Below are 22,935 nucleotides of genomic sequence, written 5' to 3' on the forward strand. Positions count from 1 at the left end.
ATAACAGAACGTGGTGCATCACAGGCTGGACAGTGATAACTTGAATGATGACACATCGCAGGACTATCACACCTCCAGGCTCACATCTGCACGCCAATTGCCAAGAGTGGCTACTCAGGTGATATATATTCCATATGAGGTCCAGTGAATGGAGGGATGTGGTAATTGTCCACGAAAAGCTAGTGATAAGTTCCAGTTCAGCTGAATGGTCAAGATGATGACCAAGAATAAGACCTATGAACTGTTAAAATGTGTTGAAGGACTGGAAAATAAGAAAGCATAACATAACTACTGATGGTGAGTTCAGAAATAACTTACGCTGGAGAAGGAAAGTGCTAAGGAGTGTTCCCATAGTTATTTTCACTGTGCAATTGTGCAAATTGTGCTGGAGTACTGTGTGCAGTTTTGGTCGCCGTACTTACGCAAGGATATTTTGGCCTTGGAGGGAGTGCAGAGGAGGTTTACTAGGCTGATACCGGAGTTGAGGGGATTGAGCTATGAGGAGAGGCTGAATAAACTAGGCTTGTACTCGTTAGAGTTTAGAAGAATGAGGGGAGATCTCATTGAGACGTATAAAATGATGAATGGGATGGATAGGATAGAGGTGGAGAGGCTCTTCCCGCTCAGAAAGGACAGTAGGACTAGGGGGCACAGCCTCAAGATAAAGGGGGGGGTGGTTTAGAACGGAGTTGAGGAGGAACTTCTTCACTCAAAGGGTGGTGAATCTCTGGAATTCGCTGCCTGTTGAGGTGGTGGAGGCTGCCTCGCTAAATATTTTTAAGACGTGGATTGATGGGTTTTTAATAAGCGAGGGGATTAAGGGTTATGGGGAGAGGGCGGGAATGTGGAACTGAGACACGACAGATCAGCCATGATCTTATTGAATGGCGGGGCAGGCTCGAAGGGCTGGATGATGTACTCCTGCTCCTTGTTCTTATGTTCAAACAAAGGATGTAGTTTGAATAGATTAAGCAATGAAATAAGAGTCACAGAGCAGGCTCAGAACAGAACTTGAAGCAGAAGTCCTGGAGGCTGTGAAGTTTTGAAGGCTACCAACAACTTGAGGATAAACTATCGATTGACAAAACAAAGGACATTAGATAGTTGGAGAGATTTTAAAGTTTATTCCAAGGTATCAGCTAAAAGCTATGTCATATGAGTAGATTTTCACTGAAAAAATTCTTGCAGAATCCTTAAATCTAAAACAGCCAGTAACTAGGAACTTGAAAAGTGACTGGGTGATATAGATGAAAGAATGGACATTTCCACAGCTTGAAAACTAAGTTAAGAATCTGCTTGGCACTTCTAGCTACATGTTCATGGAAGTGTAGGTTTTTTGACATACAAGCCGCATTTTTGTGGCTGAGAGTGAGAGAAATGTTTCTAAAATCACCCAAATGGGCAGAAGAGACAGGATGTTTCCAGGGTACTATAGTTAGATTTGTTTTGCTTAACATTGTGTTGAACTGAAAGTAGATCCTTCAAAGTTTTATTGGTATCAGGCAAAAAATTATGCAATCTTCATGAAGCATGATGATTTCTTATGGTGTGGTGAGTTAAAGTTTTATTTATTAGTCACAAGTAAGGCTTAAATTAACACTGCAATGAAGTTACTGTGAAATTCCCCTAGTTGCCGCATTTCGGTGCCTGTTCGGGTCAATGTATCTAACCAGCACATCTTTCAGAATGTGGGAGGAAACCGGAGCGCCCGGAGGAAACCCAGGCAGACACAGGAAGAATGTGCAAACTCCATACAAGATGTGGATATGCCGGCGTTGGACTGGGGTAAACACAGTAAACAGTCTGACAACACCAGGTTTAAGTCCAACCGATTTATTTGATAGTAAACTCACTAGCTTTCGAGGTTAGCCCCTTCGTCAGGTGAATGGAGAGTTCTGGCCTCAGACAGTTTACAGATTACTGATTAGAATGCGAATCTTTACACCTAACCTGCTATTCAAGTCTTAAAGTGGCTAACAATGTGAGTGGAAGGAGCACTGATCACAGGTTAAAGAGATGTGTATTGTCTCCAGACAGTACAGTAAGTGAGGTTTTGCAAACCCAGGCAAGTCACGGGGGTTACAGACAGTGCAACATGAACCCAAGATCCCTGTTGAGACCGTCCTCATAACTTTGATAGCCAAGTCCCGCACACATGAGGACGGTCTCAACAGGGATCTTGGGTTCATGTTGCACTGTCTGTAACCCCCGTGACTTGCCTAGGTTTGCAAAACCTCACTTACTGTACTGTCTGGAGACAATACACATCTCTTTAACCTGTGATCAGTGCTCCTTCCACTCACATTGTTAGCCACTTTAAGACTTGAATAGCAGGTTAGGTGTAAAGATTCGCATTCTAATCAGTAATCTGTAAACTGTCTGAGGCCAGAACTCTCCATTCACCTGACGAAGGGGCTAACCTCGAAAGCTAGTGAGTTTACTATCAAATAAATCGGTTGGACTTAAACCTGGTTTTGTCAGACTGTTTACTGTGCAAACTCCATACAGACAGTGACCCAAGCCAGGAATCAAATCCAGGTCCCTGGCGCTGTGAGGCAGCAGTGCTAACCATTCTGCCATTCGTGCCGCCTGCATACATTGGTATTTTCAAAATGTGTTATTAAGTTTTAGAGTAAAATTTAAAATTGGGAATCATGCTTGTGGAGTTTTAAAATATATTGCTTTAGATTTTAAGCAGAGTAGGGGCGGAATAACTTTCAATCAACAATCCTATTTTAAGAATGTTACTTCCATTGTGATTAATTGTACTTGGTCATCACAGATATTATATTTAAAGAAGATGTAGAGGCAATTGTGAAGCTTGATATGGTCTTATAACTGACCAAAGACATAGCAAAAGTAGGTCAGTCAGCCCACTGAGTCTGACTGCCATTCAGTGAGACCATGACAAACCTGATGTGATGTCCCTCAACTCCACTTTCCTTCTTTATTTCCACAACCCTTGATTCCCTGATTGTTAAAAAACTGTTCAATCTGTAAAAATCGCAGCCTTCACCATACTAAACAACCCAACCTTTGTGGTAAAGAATTCCACACACTCACTACTTTCTGAGAGAAGAAATTCCTCCTCATTACTGTCTTAAATGGATGATCCCTTGTTCTGACATTATGCACTCTGGTCCTAGACTCTCCTATAAGGGGAAACAACTTCTCATCATCTGCCCTGTCAAGCTCCTGAGAATCCTTAATAAATAGTTTGGAATGCTTACTTAGACTGAATAATATGTTGCAGCACAGGGAGGACGCATTCAGCACCTGTAAGTCGGCAGCTTTCCAACTTGCAGGCATGCCTTCAAAATGTATCCAATAAAGGCTAATAGAGTAATTGAAATCATGGGGTGGGTTTGACGCTTTCAAGTGCTGAAGATCTGGATGTCTGGGCTTTGAAGTCATTGACTGTGACTCAGGATGAGGTCACTGCCAGTAATGTAAAGGGCTCAAGAGACCCAACAAAGGCCAGTTTTGTTCATAGTTTGGAAGCTTATTGTCACTTCAGAGATTTGCAGGCTTTTAAGATAAGTGTATTTATTTGAGTTCTGTTGTGTGCAAACTTTGTTACTGGGCCTTATTTTTGAACCTGATCAAGTTTTCCACATCCTTGCATAAGCAATTCTCTGGTTGTTACCACCTCCTAAATTTTTTTGCCTCACAGATTTTTCTTCTTTAAAACATTCCTTGGTACCTACCTAATTGAGCAAGATTTTGGCTGTCTGCTCCTGAGAGATGCTTTGTGGTGTTTTATCACATTAAAAGTGCTATATAAGGGTGGCAAAGTGGTGTCTCACTGTGCCGTGGTCCCAGGTTTAACATTAAGAACAACCTATGGGTGGCACAGTAGTTGGCACTGCTGCCTCGCAGTGACAGGGACTCAAGTTCGATTCCCGGCTTGGGTGACTGTCTGTGCAGAGTCTACACGTTCTTCCTGTGTCTGCGTGGATTTCCTCCAAGTATTTCGGCTTTCTCCCACGTTCCAAAAGACATGCTGGGTAGGTGCATTGGCCAATCTAAATTCTTCCTCAGTGTACCCGAACAGGTGCTGGATTGTGGTGACTCCGGGATTGGGCAGCACGGTGACAGTGGTTAGCACTGCTGCCTCACAGTGCCAGGGACCCAGGTTCGAGTCCTGGCTTGGGTCACTGCCTGTGTAGAGTTTGCACATTCTCCCGTGTCTGTGTGGGTTTCCTCCGGGTGCTCCGGTGAGTTCCCAAACTCCAAAGATGTGCCGGTTTGGTGAATTGGCCATGTTAAATTCCCCCTCAGTATCAGGGGGACTAGCTAGGGTAAATGCATAGGGGTATAGGGATAGGACCTGGGTCGGATTGTGGTTGGTGCAGACTCGATGGTCCAAATGGCTTCCTTTTGTACTGTGTGATTCTATGGTTTTTACAATAACTTCATTGCAGTGTTCATGTAAGCCCACTTGTGACACTAATAAATAAACTTTAAGTTCAAATTCTTTTGATCTCGCAAACTCCCATTCCTCTGTCTTTCACAAATTGAAACCCTTACCAAAGATTTCTTGTAATTGTAGAATATGTTTTGATTTGTTTGGTTTCTTTTCCAGTGTTGTGAATTGCTGGATTGTTTGGGCATCCCATGGGTTTGTGCAGCTGGAGAGGCTGAAGCTATGTGTGCTTATCTAAATGAAAATGGATATGTTGATGGTTGCATCACCAATGATGGGGATGTTTTCTTGTACGGAGCTCAGATTGTGTACAGAAACTTCACCATGAGCACAAAGGTATCTGTAAAATGTGTGATGACTTCAGCAATATTAATGGTACTTGTTTCTTAAATTCAAAACTATTGCACATTAATTGTCTTTTCAAGCATTTCCTGTTATGTTTTGTCTGTGGCTGACCTACTGGTTTAAACACCTCAAAACAAAATAGCAGCAATTTAGAGCTGAATAGCAGAGAAATTGCAAATGCAAAAAAAACCTCAAACTACTGTGGAACTGTTAAAGATCTATAAAAATTAGAACCATAGAAGGGTGGCAAGGTAGGACAGTGCTGCCTCAGAGCGCCAAGTACCCAGGTTCAATTCTTGTGTGACTTCTGTGGAGTTTGCATGTCCTCAAGGTCCTCTGGTTTCCTCCCACAGTTCAAAGATATGCAGATTAGTAGATTGGCCATTGCTAAATTGCCTCTTATTTTCCAAAATTGGATAGAAAAGGCGGATTAGTATTGGTAAATGTACGGGGTTACTGCAGAGGGAAGAGTTAGTGCAGACTTGATGGGTCAGATGACCTGTTTATGTAGAGATTCTATGAAGAGTTATTAATTATAACCAGCTAACAAAGCAAATAGACCACTAAGAGAATGTTATGGGCTTTCAGCTTTTTGTAGAAAACCTTAATACAATCTTTTTCACCAGCCTTCATTTTCCATCATTCACTTTTTCTGTATGTTACTGGGTCATAAAATAAAAACAGTTTAATTTGCAAATATCTCTCGATAAAGCCTTTGATACCACAGTAGAAGCATTCTGTTCTCCTGGTCGGAAACATTTGTCTCAGTTTGCACATAGTAGAAATCTAGTGAAAAGATTGTTTTAAAAATAAGGTCCACATTGGATTGGATAGTAATATATTTAATTAGAAAACTGTATAACCTCTTTTCTGTACCCGGTATCACATTAGACAAATATAGAAAATAGAAGCAGCTGTAGGTCATACAGTCCATCGAGCCTGCTCTGCCACTCATTTCGATTATGGGTGATCAAATTCAATACCCTGATCCCACCTTCCTTCCCCCCCATATTCTTTGATCCATTTAGTCCCAAGAGCTACACCTAATTTGTTCTTGAAATCACACAATGTTTCGGCTTAACTACTTTCTGTGGTAGTGAATTCCACAGATTCACCACTCTTTGGGTGAAGAAATCTTTCCTGAACTCAGTCCTAAAAAGTTTACCCCTTATCCTCAAACCATGACCCCGAGTTCTCTCCGCCATCAGGAACACTCTTTTTGAATCTACCCTGTCTAATCCTGTTAAAATTTTATAAGTTTCTATGAGATTCCCCCCTCTCTAGTCTAAACTCCAATGAATACAATCTTAATCAACTTGGTTTCTCCTCATGATAGAGCTACCACACCTGGAATCAGCCTGGTAAATCTTTGCTGTATTCCCACTGTAGCAAGAGCATCCTTCCTCAGATAAGGACATCAAAACTGCACACAACACTCCAGGTGTGGCCTCACCAATCCCCTGTACAATTGCAATAAATCACTTCTTTCACTTGTATCCAATAGATTAGATAACTCCAAGTTTTCCCTCTTTAAGGCTTCTCCTCATGATAACACATTGTTAGCTAGATGAAGGGGATAGATTAAATGTCATCATGGTCATCACTACACCCCCATTGAGTGCACAGACCAGTAAGCCAGTATTGAGTGATCAGATCTTTCCACAACTTTCATCTCTATTCTGTTCCTCAAGGAAGGATATAAATCATTTTATATTCTCCATTTTCTTTAATAGGACCCTCATGTGGACTGCTACAAAATGTCAGTAATTCAATCCAAATTGGGGCTTGATCGAGATGCGCTGATTGGTTTTGCAATTTTGCTTGGCTGTGATTATTTGCCAAAGGTAAGGGCCAGTCAAAAGTTGTGGATATAGTAACAGTGTTACGTCGCACTTAAATGTTTTAACATTGATCCTTCTGCCAAATTAGTGAAATTAAATTTAAAAGAAAAACACAATTTGTATTACATGTAATGTGTGATGTTAGTATACCTTTTAAATTTTTCTTTCTACAGCTAAGCAGCTTGGGGTTTTTTTTCTTTGTTGCCAGGGTGGCTGCTCAAAGTCCTTTTATTGCTGCTTCAATGGTTTGAGTGGGGTTTTGTTTATTTTTACTCTAGGCCTCTGGTACTTTCTAGGATTTGTTTTATAACCCTGCATTGCTATGGGGAAGTGGCAGATCATGTGTTTTGGACAGTTTTTTTCTTTAAAGTGAATTTAAAGTTTCACTTTCAGCTTTGGGACTGTTAGTTGTTAGTTTAGTTAAAAGCTGTCCTGGTTGTCAAGTGGAAAAGTGTTTTCCTCCCTCTCGCTGGTATTATAGATTTTGCTGGCCAACTGGAAGCAGGTCTACTGGTTTTCTTGGAGTAGGAATTCTGCAGTTGGTGATTGGCTTGCCTAGAGTCTCTCTCCCCCTGACGTTTTGGGAAGCTATTCTAGCTTGAAGCTGGTCTGGGTGTGTATCAAGATGGCTAACAGAAATTACAAGGCTGGGAAGTCAGAATTTCAATTCTCCACCCAAAGGACTGAGTTCCAGCATCATGTGAACATTCGTATTTGTTGTATTAAACCCATGGCGAGGGTTTTGTTTATGGGACTTGTTTGGTTGGAATGGTATTTAGCTGTTAAAGTTTATAGAATATCATGTTTCTTTTTCTTTGTTTATAAATTAGTAAAAGTTATTGCTAATTTTCTTTCTATACATGTCAACTATATACTTAAACAAACTTTGTTTGATTAAAAGCTCCCTAGTAGGTCAGTTGAATCATTCCTAAAGTGAAGCATCTCGTGCTCACCCTAGCCAAATTCAAAGTGCAAAATTTATGATCCAGGCGAACTTCATAAAACACTTTGGAGTTTGTGACCTGAATTACCTGTGACCTGAATTAACTGAAGTGACCTAAACAAATGTCATTACGAATTTATTTGACAAATAAGAAGCACGGACATCAGAAAGCAGATGAGTGTGGGGAAGTATTAGAGATGAAATTGGTTTTGTGCATTGGCGTTGGAGACACTGCTTTTAATTTTCAATAACTGGTTTGGGTGACAAAGGAGTACAGTTTATAGTTAAGCATAAGGAATTTAAACAACTTTTATTTTTGTAAGAGAATTGCATTGTAAAAATCAATTACCGGTAGAATGTGGGACAAAGGCCATGGAAGATTTTAAAATGAAACTAAAATAATTCCTTGTAAGTGACGTATGACTTCAATGCATCAGGAAAATACTCTCATGTGTTTTGAAAATCTGATGTGATAAAATTTCTAATTTCATTTCCAAGTAATGGCATATGCTGCAAAATGCTTTAAAAGTTTGATAAAAACTGAACATTTAAAATTGTATTCCAGAGTCTATAAGCTGTCACAAAATTGATTTTATTAGTTTTTAATATTTTAATAGTTTTTAATTAGTTTTTAATTAGTTTTAAATCTCTTAATTGTGATTTTCTCTTGAGTACTTTACATTTAAATTTTATTTAAAAATAACTTTAAAGTTTTTATATATTATATATGTGTTGTTATTTCTCGTTCTAGGGTGTTCCGGGGGTTGGAAAGGAACAGGCTTTGAGATTAGTTGAGACAATGAATGGACAGAGCCTTCTTCAGAGGTAAAATATTCTTTAGGCTGCCAACAGGTATAAAGAATCCCTTATCTCCCTGATCAACTTTTTTCATTTACAAACTGTTGTGCTGAAATAACACTAACATCACAGTCATAAGACTGCACAAACATCAATATTTACTTCACTACTCTTGACAACCCAAAACTATGAAAGTAAATGACTAATCACAATTATATCTAAAATGTTGCTTTACCTATGTTGATCAAGCAATCCTCTTTCTTTCTCCTCTCTCATCCATCTTGTCCAGTTACTCTACTTTGACAAGGAAATATATTGTGTAAGGTCTGACACTGAGAAGTTTCGAAGAACAAAGGGGCCATGCCATGTTTGTCCATAGATCTCTAAAGGCAGAAAGGAAGTAAATAGGGTGATGAGAAAGGCATAGGCACACATGTCTTTATCAATTGGGGTATATATCATAAAAGCAGAGAGGTCGTGATGGAGTTGTATAGAACTTCTTTGAGGCCACAGTTGGAGTACTATGTGGAGTTCTGGTTGCCACATTTTGGGAGGACATGAATGCGCTGGAGCAGGTGCAGAGGAGATTCATCAGGATACTGCCTGGGTTAGAACATTTAAGTTATGAAGAAAGGTTGGATAGGCTTGAGTTGTTTTCATTGGAGCAGAGAAGACTGAAGGGAGACGCGATCGAGGTGTTCAAGATTATGGGGGGCATGGACAACGTAGATCGCGAGCAGCTGTTCCCCTTAGTTGAAGGGTCAGTTACGAGGGGACACCAGCTAAAAGTGAGTGATGGGAGGTTTGGGGGGATTCGAGGAAAATCCTTTTTACTTGGAGGGTAGTGACAGTCTAAAATGCGCTGCCTAGGAGGGTGGTGGAGGTGGGATGCCTCACATCCTTTAAAAAGTACCTGGGTGAGTACTTGGCATGCCATAATATTCAAGGCTGTGGGCCAAGTGCTGTCAAGTGGGATTAGGTCGACAGGTCAGGGTGTCTCATTTATCGGTGCAGACTCGATGGGCCAAAGCGCGTCTTCTGCACTGTAGTATTCACTGAATATCTAATGTAGCTATTTTAGCTTCAAAATGGTCTACTTTCTTCTGTCTCCATGATCCACTTCCAAATATAAATATGTGGAGAGTGGGCTCAGTTTATAAAAAGCTTTGCAGCGAGTTTTACAGCCAGATTACAAAGGCTGTTATGAATAAGTTCTTAAAGATTAAATATTTTGTAATTACCAATTTTAATTGATGATAGTAAAAAGAAAAGTCAAAATGTGAAAGAAAGTAACTGTTATAATTCAGGTCAGGAACTCCAAAGTGTTTTATGAAGCCCACCTGGATCATATGTTTTGCACTTTGAATTTAGCCAGGGGAAGCATATGTTTCACTTAAGGCATGGTTCAAATGACCCACTAGGGAGCTTTTATCAAACAAGGTCTATTTAAGATTGTCATTAACATGTATGGAAAGAAAGTTAGCTTTCATCAATTTTTATCAATTACAAACAAAAACAAAACAACCACGATAATGTATAACCCTGTATCTAAGACCTTTTAATCAAACAAAACTTCCTTTAGACAAAAAAAGACTCTCTTCACACGTTTGACACAGCAAAGACTAAAGTGATATTGTAATTGAGTCGTTTCATTGGAGAATTGAAAATCCTGATTTTGTAGTCTTGTAACTTCTAGCAGCCCTCTGATACACTCATTCAAGCCACCAGCAGCAGATTCTCTACGCCAAGAAGGCAAGAAGACTTGCTTTCAGCGAAACAGCAGAACTTCCAAAAACCAGGGAGAGAGAAAGAGATGCTTCTTTTCTGCTTGATATCCCTCCTGAAACTAAACTGCAGTGAGCCAAAGCAGAACATGAAATCTTGAATTCACTATGAAAGAAAAAGCTGTCCAAAACACATGATGCACCACCAGTCTTCCTCTTAACAATGCAGGGTCATAAAAGATCCCAAAGTAAAAATAAACAAACCCCATTTAAGTCACTTATGGAGCAAGAAAAGGACTTCTCCAGCCAATTCGGCAACAATTGCATCAGCTGAGGCTGGGAGACTGCAAAGAACATGATTTAAAATAAAAATTTCTTAAAGGTACACTAATTCACATTGTCACTAATCTTTCTAGGTTTAAACTCTGGAAACTGGAATTTGAGGATATTGCAACTCATACGGCTGTTGAAAAGAAAGCACACTGCTCAGTATGTCAACACCCAGGTAGCCAGCTCTCCTTTTCATATACTCTTAAAAACCACTTCAGAGAATTTTTGTGGAATTCACATTTACAGGCTAGCAAAATAAAATTGATTTTTTCCCAGGAAAGCCCAGAAAAGTTTCAAGCTCCATATGCTTACAAGTGTAAAAACAAATCTGTTAAGCACTGTGATTAAACTAATCTGTTTAATTCACACGTTTATCATTAAGTTGAAAAATGCTGATGTTGGAAAATAGAATGGTTACCCAAACTTTGGCTTCATGCTGTCAAACAGTACAGTTTAGCTGATGTGTAAAGCTCTTTCTGTGACTAAAAACAATGGGAGATCTATGTAAACTCATTCAGATAAAACAGATATACAATGTTACTGCAATTTTTCCTCTTAATCCACATACCAGCTGCTATACAAACAATACTTTGCCTTTATTACCAACCTGTGGATAACCCATCTAAGGGAGATTGTCATTATGCAATGAGGAGCCTTGTCAACAAAGAACTAGAACAGTTCCCGTTCACCATAGTGTTAATTTTGTGGATGCAGATTAAATTGGATGCAGTTACAGTGAATTTGAATTGAAACATGCCCATCATTGATGATATTTGAATACCTATTTGCAGATTCAAGCAAAAAGATCTGCGGCATAGAACTTGCTGTTCTCTTTTAGCTACATGATAGTCCCTGCAGCTGGTGGCCTGGATTTTATGGGGCTCTGTGCTTTGCACCCCTCAGCCCACCCATGTCTAAAAGTTTGCAGTAAGAACCCACCTACAATGTAGAAGGCTGCCGCACAGTTTAATATTAATTGCTTTGAAATAAGACTTCCGCATCTTTATTGGGAGGAAATCACGCCTTAGTAAAGCTGCTGGTCAATTGAATTGCCGACAGCTCTGTAGTCCATACATTGGGACCAGCAGCCAGGTAGTCCCACCGCACCAAGGAACCCTGGTAAGCCTGGAGTCAGGGCCTTGGCAAAAGGGTCATGGCCTCAGTTGAAGAATTCATGCCAAGGAAGGAGGCGTGCCATTAATGGGCCCGGAAACACTAGCCCACAAAGCGAGGGGTGCTAGCCTGGCATGGGCCTCCCCCGTGACGGGTAAAATAATGGCACAGATGGGATGAAGCCTTCGAGTGGATGTTAATTGGCCACCTAAAGGACTCGAGGCTTAAAAGTGGGCATGCAACCCAGGAACTCCCCTGCCCCATGTAAAACTTCAGACTGGCTGGGATGGGCAAATGGACGGCATAAAGGCCACATGCTGGATCTCGAATTTCAAACCCATTGTGAGGGGCAGGAGGTGTACAATCCAGGCTATCAATTATGATTTCATGGACCAAAACCCTTTAACTTTTTCATTTATTTAGTTTCAGCTACTTTTGAGCAAGAACAATTTGTATTTATATTGCACTCTTAACATAAAATGTTTAAAAATGCTTTACTGAGGGAAAATCAGACAAAATTGAACACTGAGGCAAAGAAGGCGACTAATGGGGAAGAGAGCAAGGGTAAAGTAGATTCAAAAAGAGGTGGAGAAACTGAAGAGTTAATGGAGAGAATTCCAGATCATGGACTTATATCGCTAATGGCTGAAGTAACTGCATAGCTAAAATGTGTAAACCATAGTTTGATCAAACTATATGTTTCTCAGTTTATCACAAAAAAGAATCGCACATTTTCCTATTGTGTTCCATATAGGATTAGCTAAGGAACATAGAAACAAGGGCTGTCAATTGTGTGCAAATGATAAAGGCTGTTTACCGCATGGAAATGATCATATATGCCCTTGTGACTGGCATCAGGCAGAGCGGAACAGGAAAATCAGTTTGGTGGAGAGTAACATCAAAAAGTAAGTACCTTTATGCTCCATCTGTGAAAGATCTGAAGTTAGCATAAAATTTCTTTAAATTACTTTTGTCATATCAGTTCCCATATATGTTAACACGGTTGTATTCAATGCATTGCCTGTCTCGGTTAGTCTGATTGTCTACCAGTGCACCTGCTATCTTCCATTCGCTCAAAGCTGGCTTATCAAATTGTTCAGTATTTTTCAAATATTCCTGTGTGTGAGGTCTGCACACCATGCCTGCGCTGAGGCAACCCAGTATGTGCAAGAGAGCTGTGCCCTCGCAAGGGATGCGTATGAGGAAGCTCTGTGCGTGCATGTGCAAGGCAACCCAGTGCATGCGACGGTGCTGTGGCCATCTGACGAAGCCCTGGGCATGTGAAAGCTGAGAGTGCACGCCTGGGAGAGAGCCAGGTGCGTGTGTGTGAGAGCTGCGTGTGTGCATGTGTAAGAACTGCAGATGGGATTTCCTCCTGAGGCTATGTATTGCTCAAACTTAAGCTAATACAGAGACTCAAAATGCAGTGCACTGATTTTTAAGACATAATTTTATTTAACCAAACGATCAAATGGGAGAATAATATGAGGAAGCCCTGCACTCAAGGTAAGGAATGTGGGCAGCCCAATATCAGTCTGAAAAACAATCGCAATTATACATTTAACAAATTGTATGGCCCACTTTTCTGGTAGACATAATCCAATAATCATTAATGCAAATCAGTCAATAATCCTGTCATTAACTCCAGCCAATAAAAATACACATCATAATCTAATTTGTTATTAATTATGGACAATATCCTCTTCCTGTTCCATAACATGAGAGCTGGGCATGAAACGGGAGGACGATTCCTACTGAATTGAACCCGTGTGACTCTTGTCCAACCTTGAGAAACTTTGTCTGTTGGACACTTGCATTATCACTTGGAGTTGTATGGCCCTATTCGTAAAGCTAGCATTGGTAGCCATCTTGTTTCTGACCACTGCTGATAGCATTACTGCTTTTCAGTGGATCTATTGTTTCTTCCCTCTCCCACCAGGACCTGCTGTATTTTGTCACTGACTGAAGTTTCATGAAATGTAACCAAAAGCAAAAATCCATCTTATAAATTCAAAATACATGTTTTAAATGAGAAATATTTGTTAATCATACAGAGCTGTCTTCTATGGCAACAGCCCTGGCTGTCTTATGTTCCCATAGTCCAAGATCATTCATTCTCAAGTTAGTGTCATGTTAGGATTCATAAATCTATGGTCAGGTGTTTTATTAGCATATTCTAACCTCCTACATCAGAGCTGACTGAATGCAATACCCAAGAGTGCGTGTGAGTGAGCTGAGAACGTACATGTGTGTGTGTGAGAGAGAGCGGAATGTGAGAGGCGGCTGTACGTGTGCTCATTCTTTGGGGGTGTGGGTCTGAAATGAGAATCCAGCTTCCCAGCAGCATTCTCAATGTTGCATGAATTTGTGAGCAAATGATTAGGATCAATCCTCCCATTAAAATTACAAAAATGTAAGACTTGGAAGTATTTATTGACTTATGTTTGTACGAATTGCACAATAGTATTTATTTTTATTTGTGGTTTAACTCTTCAACATAATAATTGCTTCTTCGGGGTTGTGTCAGTACTCTTGGAAGTTGAAAGGGTTCTGTAGCTGCTAAAGTTTGGGAAACACTGATCTAGGTTGATATTTAAGTGAATGCTGAGAATGTTGTATTGACGAGGGTGCCATCTTTTTGATTTTCATTCAGCTTGCTTAGATTGGTGAGAAAGGTAGCATGGCGCAATTCAGAGTAACAGGGAATCCTAGTTACCCTATCTTAATCAATTTCAGAAGTAGATTATTAGGTCAATCATTTGCTGTTTATGGGACCATACTGTTCATAAATTTGCTGCAGCACTTGTCTACGGTGTTGCAGAAATAATTCATTGGATGTGAAGCCTCTACAAATGTGAGTTTTTGTCTACAAATTTGAATTCCTTTTTTCTTTCAGAAAAGCAAGAGCCTGTGACCATTTCCCATTTGAAGAGGTAAATGTGAAAATGTTTTTCTAATGTTAACTCCTTATGATACAGACCTGTAGTGAACATTAACTTACTATTAAAGAAGTTTATACTAACTTGGCTGGAAGATACAAACTAGGATGTAATATTAGAAGGAGAAAATAAGTGCACAAATAATTGGGAGAGACAGATTGCACTACAGTAAGAAATTCTAAAGCATTTGAGACTGTGTAGGGCATTAGTGACACCTAGAATATTGTGTGAAGTTTTGGTGGCCTTACCTAGTGATAGTGTAAATGACAGAGTTTCCTAAGCGGGTTGAGGAAAATTTTCAACCTAACAAAGAAGGAGGCATTGCTGAATCTAGTTGTCGGGAATGAAGTGGATCAAATGACAATAGAAGGGCATTTAGGGGGCTGTGATATACATTTTAAGTTAGCATTGGAAAAGGACAAGAAGCAACCTAGAGTAAAAGTAATTAATTGGGGGAGACCAGATCTAGCCCGTATAACTTGGAATCAAAGAGTGGCAAGCAAAATGGGCTGCCCTTAATGAGGAAATGGCTCAGGTACAGTCGATGTACATTCCCACTGGGAGGAAAATTAAGACAAGCAAATCACGATCTCTACAGAATATGAAAGGTACAAAGAGTAAAATGAAGCAGAAAGAGGGTGCAGATGAAAGATGTCAGTAGATGGTTCTCACTTGTATTATGATAAGAAAGTTCAGAGCGGTAGTGAAAAAATAAATCTGAGGGAAGAAGAAACAATGAGAAGAGACTGGCAGTTAACAGAACAGGGAATCCAAAAGACTTCTGTTGGCATGCAAATAGTTAAAGGGTAGTAAAAGGCGGGGTGGGCTGATTAGGGACCAAAAGGATTTACATATGAAGGCAGAGAGCATAGCTGAAGTACAAAATGAGTACTTTACATTTGCCTTTACCAAGGAAGCGATTACTCTCTAACTTATAGTAAAAATAAAGGTGTTTGTGAAATGTTGATTGTAGCTGAAGTTGATATGTCACCAGCATCTCATGGAATGCATTGAGGATCATAAGTATAGAAGCAAAATTGATTAATTGACAGGAAACAGGCTAGTGATGAACGGTTGTTTCCTGACTGAAGGAACGCATACAGTTGAGTTTCCCAGGGATTGACACTAGGACTATTGCTTTTCTTTGCCTTTATTTGTGGCCTAGACTTGGGAGTGAGTGGCACAATTTCAGTATTTGCTGATGATGCCAAACAAGGAACAATTGTGAACCATAAGATAGTGATAGACTTCAAGATTATAGACAGCTGGTGGTATGAACAGTTAAGTGTCAGAACAAATTTAATGCAGCATATTAAATTTAATGAAGAATGATGATACATTTTGATAGGAAGAATGAGGAGCTTAAAAGATACAACACTAAAAGCAATAAAGGAGCAGAGAGACCTATGGGTATCTGTGCACAAATTGTTGAAGATGACTGTGCAGTTTGAGAAAGTAGTTTAGACACATGGGATTCTGGGCTTTATAAATAGAGACAGATTATAGAAGTTGAACCTTTGTAAAACACTGATTCAGCTTCAGCTGGAGTATTGTCTCTAATTCTGGGCACCGCACTTTAGGAAGGATGTGAAGACATTGGAGAGAGTGTCAAAAGGTTTTACAAGAATGGTTTCAAAGGTGAAGTTGTTCAGTTATGTAGAAAGATTGGTGAGAAGATTGAGAAGGTAGAGATGTTTAAAATTATGAAGGGTCTAGACAGAGTAAATAAAGACAAACCGGTCCCATCGATGGAAGGGTTGAGAACCAGAGTACATTGATTTTAATTAAAGCAAAAAACTGTGGATGCTGGAATTCCGAAATAAAAACAGAAAATATTCCAAGAACTTCTGCCTGGTAGTATCTGTGGGGTGTAAAACAGACTTTTGGGTCAGTGTGACTTCAGAGATTTTAAGTTGATTGGGGAAGAACCAAAGACAACATGAGAGCTTTTTTCACTAAGTGGTTAGACTCTGGAATGTACTGCCTAAAGATGTGGTAGAGGCAGATTCAAACAGCTTTCAAAAATAAATTGGTTAATTATCTGAAAAGAAAATATTTGCAGTTATGGGGAAAAGGCTAGCAAGGAGGATTCAGATGATCTGCCCTTATAAGGAGCTGACAAAGACACAAAAGGATCAAAAGGCTTCCTGTGCCATCCTATGATTATGTAAATATTTTCTGTGCTTCAGGTGATCAAAGAATTTCTTATCGGTAAAGACCAACCATTGCAAAATTTTCAGTGGAAGCGACCAAAATTGCTTTTACTTCAGGTATGGAATAACATTTTACAAAATGGTTTACTCAAAATGTTATTATTGTGCATTTAATTGAAAGATCAGATTGAATTTTTTTTTTGCTTGTTTTTATTCCAATTCAATCAAATCAAGTCCAATTCAGAGTCTCAACAAGTTGAGACATTACCGATCCAAGCAGACGAGACAGGGCTCTCATCTGCGGCCTTGGGCTTGATCTACATGATCCAAGCTGATTGGAGTAGGCACAGCTCCTCCTCCAAGGCTTGATCTTATTTGCATCTTAGCCAAAAGGCCAAGATGCCGCTTTTAAAAATTGCTTCAAATGAAGCTAAAATGTAACCCAATGACTTCAACCAAGCACAGCATGTCGATACTACGTTTCACCTTAGCCAAAAGGCCAAGAAGCAATTGAAAATCTTCAGCATCAATTGATAAGTGAACCACGCAGTACTCTTCTATACAGACCAGGTGGGTCTCAAGTTTGGTCCCTAGCTTTTTATTATCTGATTTTATCCAGGAATTCTAATTGCATCACATTAGAACAACGCCTTTTCAGGCTAGCAAGGGAAAAAATCAACCAGGAGTCCCTTTCCTGATCAGCATCCACCAGGTACAAGACTATTACAACATAAAATCCTTCAAATATGCTTTTTTGCTTCAAGCTCAAAGGAGCACTTCCACAAATAAGCTCTTGTTTCTCATGAGCTGAAGCATGTGCCAAGTACTGTACATTAAAGCATGCCTGGGTACACTGGCTTTTTTAATTCCATTCATAGTTTGCTGAAAATTGTGCAAGACATCTGACTGACAGACAAATAACATTCTGGGATTGTATAACTCGGGTTATAAGCCACAAATCGGGTTGACAGAGAAGTAAAATTCAAGGTAAGCAAGAGGAAACACAGGAAATGTCACTATATTACAGTGAAAGTACATTTTGTTTCTGTTCTATACTTAAAACCCTATTTGTGACATATCAGCATAGCAGACAAAATAGAGTGGAGTGCATAGACATTGGTTTGGCTAAGAAAATTCCCTAGCATAATATGTACACTTGTAGGCCAAAGCAACTTCCTTGCAAAGAACATTTGGATTTCCTACCCAGATGGATCTGGCAATCCGTCGATAAATATCTCATCATGCCACATTAACAGAAGCTTTTGCTTCATACATCCAGAATTTTGCCCGGGATAAAATGGAGTGGCCCAGACACTACACATGTGAGAAAGTGCTGATGTTACTCTCACACCACGATATGACGGAAAGAAAATTGGGAAAGAGAGACCCATGTCATTTGCAACCAATAAGGTACTAATGAACTGAAGTGCTTAATCATTATTTGTATTTCATTTTTGATTTAATAATCTTGAACAATCCATGTTGCTATTTTGTTTACAATTCTAGACATAACTGAAGGCAGCTTATCTGCTTTGCATCATATTGGGTGCCCGTTACAATATCCTGGCAGGGAATGCTGATGCTTGACTACAAGAAATGGTTGAGCAACCAAGCAATTGCATAGTTTTGATTTGTGGAGCAGGGGCTGTCCCACTGCAAATGTCTCCTCATTCTTGCTCAAAAGCCAGATATATAGGAGGGAATAGAGTGGATATCTTCTATAACAGCCTTTGACAGTGATTATCATTATAATTCTTTACATCTGGATGTTATAATATGGTTTTGTCGCACTACAGTCCATAACAAGTATTCTGTTTTTAGACGACTTTTGTTTTTTGCTTTTAAGAGTTGTCAGAACAAGAATTCGGAATGGAATTCCATGTTTTGAAATTCTATGGGGAAAGCCAGGTAATTTGTTTTAAAGTTTTAAGTTTTTGAAATATGTTAAATAGTAAGGTCTGGCTATGTGATCATAATTTCAGCTTATGTACTGTTGACCACATTTCATGTAAGAGAATCATAGAAATCCCACAATGGCCACCAACAATATACAGTATTGCCTGTAAATCTAGTCTGAGTTTGCACAAAATCTTAGTGATGAAATCCTTCATCACAGGCCCTATCTCCTATCTGGAGGACCAGCAAATCTAGGTCCTTTCTTTCAGATAGGTCCAGGAAGCAATTCCAAACTTTTCCAAAATAAAATTTTCCTCTGCAACTTGAAGAAACATCAATTGGATTTCTTGTGAGGTTATTATAGTCTGAAAGTTGCAGATTATAATTATGCAAACATCGGGAGGTCAAAATACATCTGTGGGCAAGTCTCAGCAAATCCATTAGCTACAACTGTCTTTGTGATGCTGAATCCCTTCATGACACCTTGCAGATCCATCTACTGACAAAATGGTCTCTGAGCTGTTTACCTGTACCAAGCAGCCCAGGCAATTGTAAATAATTGAAAGAAGCTGCAACATAGGACTACTTGTTTATCAAACAGTGAAAGCAGCATACAATTGACAACTAAACGATCCCACAACCAATGGACCAGATCTAAGCCCTGCAGTCAAGCCATATCAAGTATTGAATGGCGATGGGCAACTAACAGGACAAGAAAGCTCTGTTATAATTCAAGTCACCCTCTGACCTGCTTTTGTAGCCATTGTGTTTATGTGACAAATCCAGTTGCGTTTCTGGTCAATGCTAACCCTGAGGAGGTTGGGAGCGGAGTATTATTGGAGGTCAGTCATCTTGGTGCCAGGACACTGCTGCAGGGGTTCCTTGGGGTCATGTCTTAGCCCAACTATCTTCAGCTGTTTCACCAATGACCTCCTTTCTATCATGAAGTCAAAAGTGGGGATATTTATTTATATTTATAATTGTTGATATCTGTTTATTTGGCAGGCTTGTTAGATTTTAACCTGGTGTTGTGAGACTTTTACTGTGCATACCCCAGTCCAACGCCGGCATCTCCACATTACAGAGAGCAGATCAGAGGTTGGGATTTCTGATTTCACAAAGCCTACCACCGTCTCCAAGGCACAAGTCAGGAATGTGATGGAATACTGTCCACTTGCCTAAATGAGCACTGCTCCAATTACACTCAAGACATTTGACTCCACCCAGAACAAAGCAGCCCACTTGATTGCACCCCTTCCACCACTTTGAACATTCACTCACTCCATCACCGATGCAGTACCAAGGTGTACTGTCCACAAGTTGCATTGCAGTAACTCAAGGCTCATTCAGTAGCACCTTCCAAACCCTCAAACTCTACCACCTAGAAGAACGAGGCTGCAGATGAGTGGGAGCACCACCATCTGCAAGTTCTCCTCCACGTCACTCACCATCCTGACTATGTCACTGTTTTGTCAATGTTGTTGAGTCAAAATACTGGTACTCCCTTCCTAACCACATCCTTGTAGATGTTTCTACAACACGTGGACCGCAATGGCTTTAGAAGACAGCCCATCAGTATCTTCTCAAAGGCAATAAGGGTTGGTCGATAAATGCTGGCCTAGCCAGCAACATTGATATCCAATGAAGGAATTTAAATAAAAAACAAGGTCCAGATTTTTCTTATTGCTACTTACAGTAAACAATCTGCATGGATTGGAACACTGAACTTTCAGATATGTTTATAAATACTGATCCTCTAAATTACAGTTTTGTATATGAACTCTTTCTTGCCAAAGATTCTGCTTATTTCACTGAGCATCACATACATAGCTTCTTCTCATAGACATTTTACAAATTTAAAAGCCAACAATTGAACATGAGAGATTTTAGCCTTCACTGCCTGGGCAGGGCAAATCTCCTGCCTGACTTTCCTGAAACAAAAAAAAATGAGGTGGGTTTGGTAAAGGACAGACACATCTAGAAACCCAGTCAGATTATTAATCCAGTAGCTGAGAGTGAAAATCTATCCCATAATAAATGACTTATTTTTACCTACGATCAGTTGTACCTGAGCAATTGTTTAAGGGTTAGCTAGTATTTATAAAAGACCACTTGAGCAACCAGCAATAGCCGAGTAACATGTTTTAATAAATGATTTCCTTTGTTAACTAGAGCATTACATTTACTCAAATGAACAATCTGAAGATTCTCAGAACACTGTCTCAACCATAGAAGATCAGGTTACCTTTCAGGCAGCGTACCCAGACATCACTGCTCAATTTCATAGACAGAAAGCTGAAAAGGAGATGGAGAAGAAGAAGCAAAAAAGTAAGTTGCGATATTAAAAGGAGTGTAACATCCAGTCTATTAGCCCAGGAATGCATGAGTTTTTAATGAAAGGTTTACATTCCTATCAGTTCATGATGTTTTGACAGATTGAACATAAATACATTTATTGAGCTTTAGGAAAAATTGACACGTTTTCAGGAAAAGGGGAAATCTTACTATAATCAAGAAATTTGTAATAAATATATTTACGTTATGGGAAGGAGGAGGATTAATTTAAGAATCCCAGATCTCTCCTCCTGTAACAAAAGGGTGTTATTGATTTTTGATTTTCCCCCTTTATAAGTGGTGGCATATTTTCCCCAACTGTTCAGTTTGGTGTGATCAAAACTTTTATTAATAATTCCACATCAGACTTTTGGTGAGCTAAAATAAGAGGGTTTGTGTATTTTATCACACATAACACACAAAGGGATTTCCACAATATCCATCCCTTTTTGCACTTGTACAACAAAAGAGGGATAAGGAAAAGAAAGAGGTACAGGGTCAGACCATGGTAAAAGTAAGACATATGATTTCACATGAGTCTAAAAACAAAATGACGTTTTCCTTCAGAGGGTAGCAGGACGATCTGTCTTTCCAGAAGCAAGGACTTCCATAATGAGAGAAGGTGCATAAATCCCTACAGTACAGGAAGAAGCCATTCGGCCCATCAAGTCTACACCGACCACAATCACACCCAGGCCCTACTCCCATATCACTACATATTTTACCCACTAATCCCTCTAACCTACGCATCTCAGGATACTAAGGAGCAGTTTTAGCATGGCCAATCAACCTAACCCACACATCTTTGGACTGTGGAGAAAACCAGAGCCTCCAGAGAGAACCCATGCAGACATGAGTAGAATGTGCAAACTCCACATAGACAGTGATCCAAATCAGGAATCGAACCCAGGTTTCTGGAGCTGTGAAGCAGCTGTGCTAACCACTATGCTACTGTGATGCCCTTTAAAACAGGATGAGTAATAAAAGATGAGTTATTCTTGAAGACACAGATACAAAAGTTTCAGTATTAATGTAAATAGTGTGGCTGAGAGCCAGGCAATTTTAAACCTGGACAGAGTTCTTTCTGCTGCCGCCTGTGAGATGGTAAACCACTGAGTTCATGTTCCACACAGCAATATTATAGGTTCTAGCAGCTTGGTGGAGCTCATGAACTTACCTCCCATTACTTCCACTCCTATAGGTCTAGAATCCTGAGATGTTTATTAGAGGGAACAGCGCCTTTTTTGTCCATTGCAGATATACTATCTGCAGTGGCTAGAATTCTTAGAAATGCAAAGAGGCTTTGTGCAATTCCAGGAAGGGGCATTAGCACAGCTTTAGAGATAACTAGTCTCTGATGTTTGTCTGAGGGCAAGGAATTCCTCTGCTATGAATCATGGCTGGTCAGGATAAACCCTTGGTTAATTTTTAAAAATATGATATTTATTTTATAGAGCAGCCAGATTGAAGTAGAAATGTATTTTCCATACTGTCCTCTGGTTGGGACAGTGTGTTTTTAAATACAGAGTCACTTCGTTTATCTTTCTTTTGTAATGTTATTAACCAGTTGGGTGAAGCCAGTGTTGAAGTCCTGAAAAACAGGCCCATTTGATGCAGGTGCAAATCCCATGATGGCCGTGAACTCTAGCAAGAGAGCCCTAAAGGGATTTGCACCAGGGAGATCTCAATGAAATCTTCCTCACTCCCCCGCCTGTGACATAATCAGGTTCATAGAGGGTGTGAACCTGATTTCCAACAATTTGAATATGCATAAATACGCCATCGCTTCTGGGTTCTCCATAAGTTCCTCCCACCAGTCGTGCTGACCACACCAGTGAAGGAAATGGGTGGGCAGTACTCTGGCACAGCACTCTGGAAAGGTGCCAGGGGAAGTACCTTTGGGGATTCCCACTGGGGGCTCCCCATCATGTAAAGTGGGGGTAGTGATTTTTGGGGTTGGGCTCTAATGCCGGCGAAGAGGGACGGGGTTCTTTAACTTCGATTTGATATTCGGGTGCCCTTTTTGAAGGGTGATGGTGGTGGACGTAAGTTTATTTACTATAATAGTCCACAAATTAAAATGAATTGTAACA

General features: G+C 39.9%; 1 protein-coding gene across 3 annotated transcripts in view; it reads left to right on the forward strand.

The window, feature by feature from the left end:
• The window catches only part of gen1 (GEN1 Holliday junction 5' flap endonuclease), a 33,203-nt gene that overhangs the window by 6,047 nt on the left and 4,221 nt on the right, over window positions 1-22,935 (forward strand). For all 3 annotated transcript variants that reach the window (XM_080192193.1, XM_080192192.1, XM_080192194.1), the window contains 10 exons: window positions 4,586-4,762; window positions 6,505-6,615; window positions 8,307-8,380; window positions 10,494-10,582; window positions 12,275-12,425; window positions 14,417-14,453; window positions 16,649-16,729; window positions 17,892-18,022; window positions 18,459-18,520; window positions 20,681-20,836. In XM_080192193.1, the coding sequence (XP_080048319.1) occupies window positions 4,586-4,762; window positions 6,505-6,615; window positions 8,307-8,380; window positions 10,494-10,582; window positions 12,275-12,425; window positions 14,417-14,453; window positions 16,649-16,729; window positions 17,892-18,022; window positions 18,459-18,520; window positions 20,681-20,836 (1,069 nt within the window). The remainder of the gene's footprint in view (window positions 1-4,585; window positions 4,763-6,504; window positions 6,616-8,306; window positions 8,381-10,493; window positions 10,583-12,274; window positions 12,426-14,416; window positions 14,454-16,648; window positions 16,730-17,891; window positions 18,023-18,458; window positions 18,521-20,680; window positions 20,837-22,935) is intronic.

The sequence above is a fragment of the Carcharhinus amblyrhynchos genome, chromosome 7 (genome assembly GCF_965287045.1).
Source record: "Carcharhinus amblyrhynchos chromosome 7, sCarAmb.v2.hapA, whole genome shotgun sequence".
NCBI lineage: Eukaryota > Metazoa > Chordata > Chondrichthyes > Carcharhiniformes > Carcharhinidae > Carcharhinus > Carcharhinus amblyrhynchos.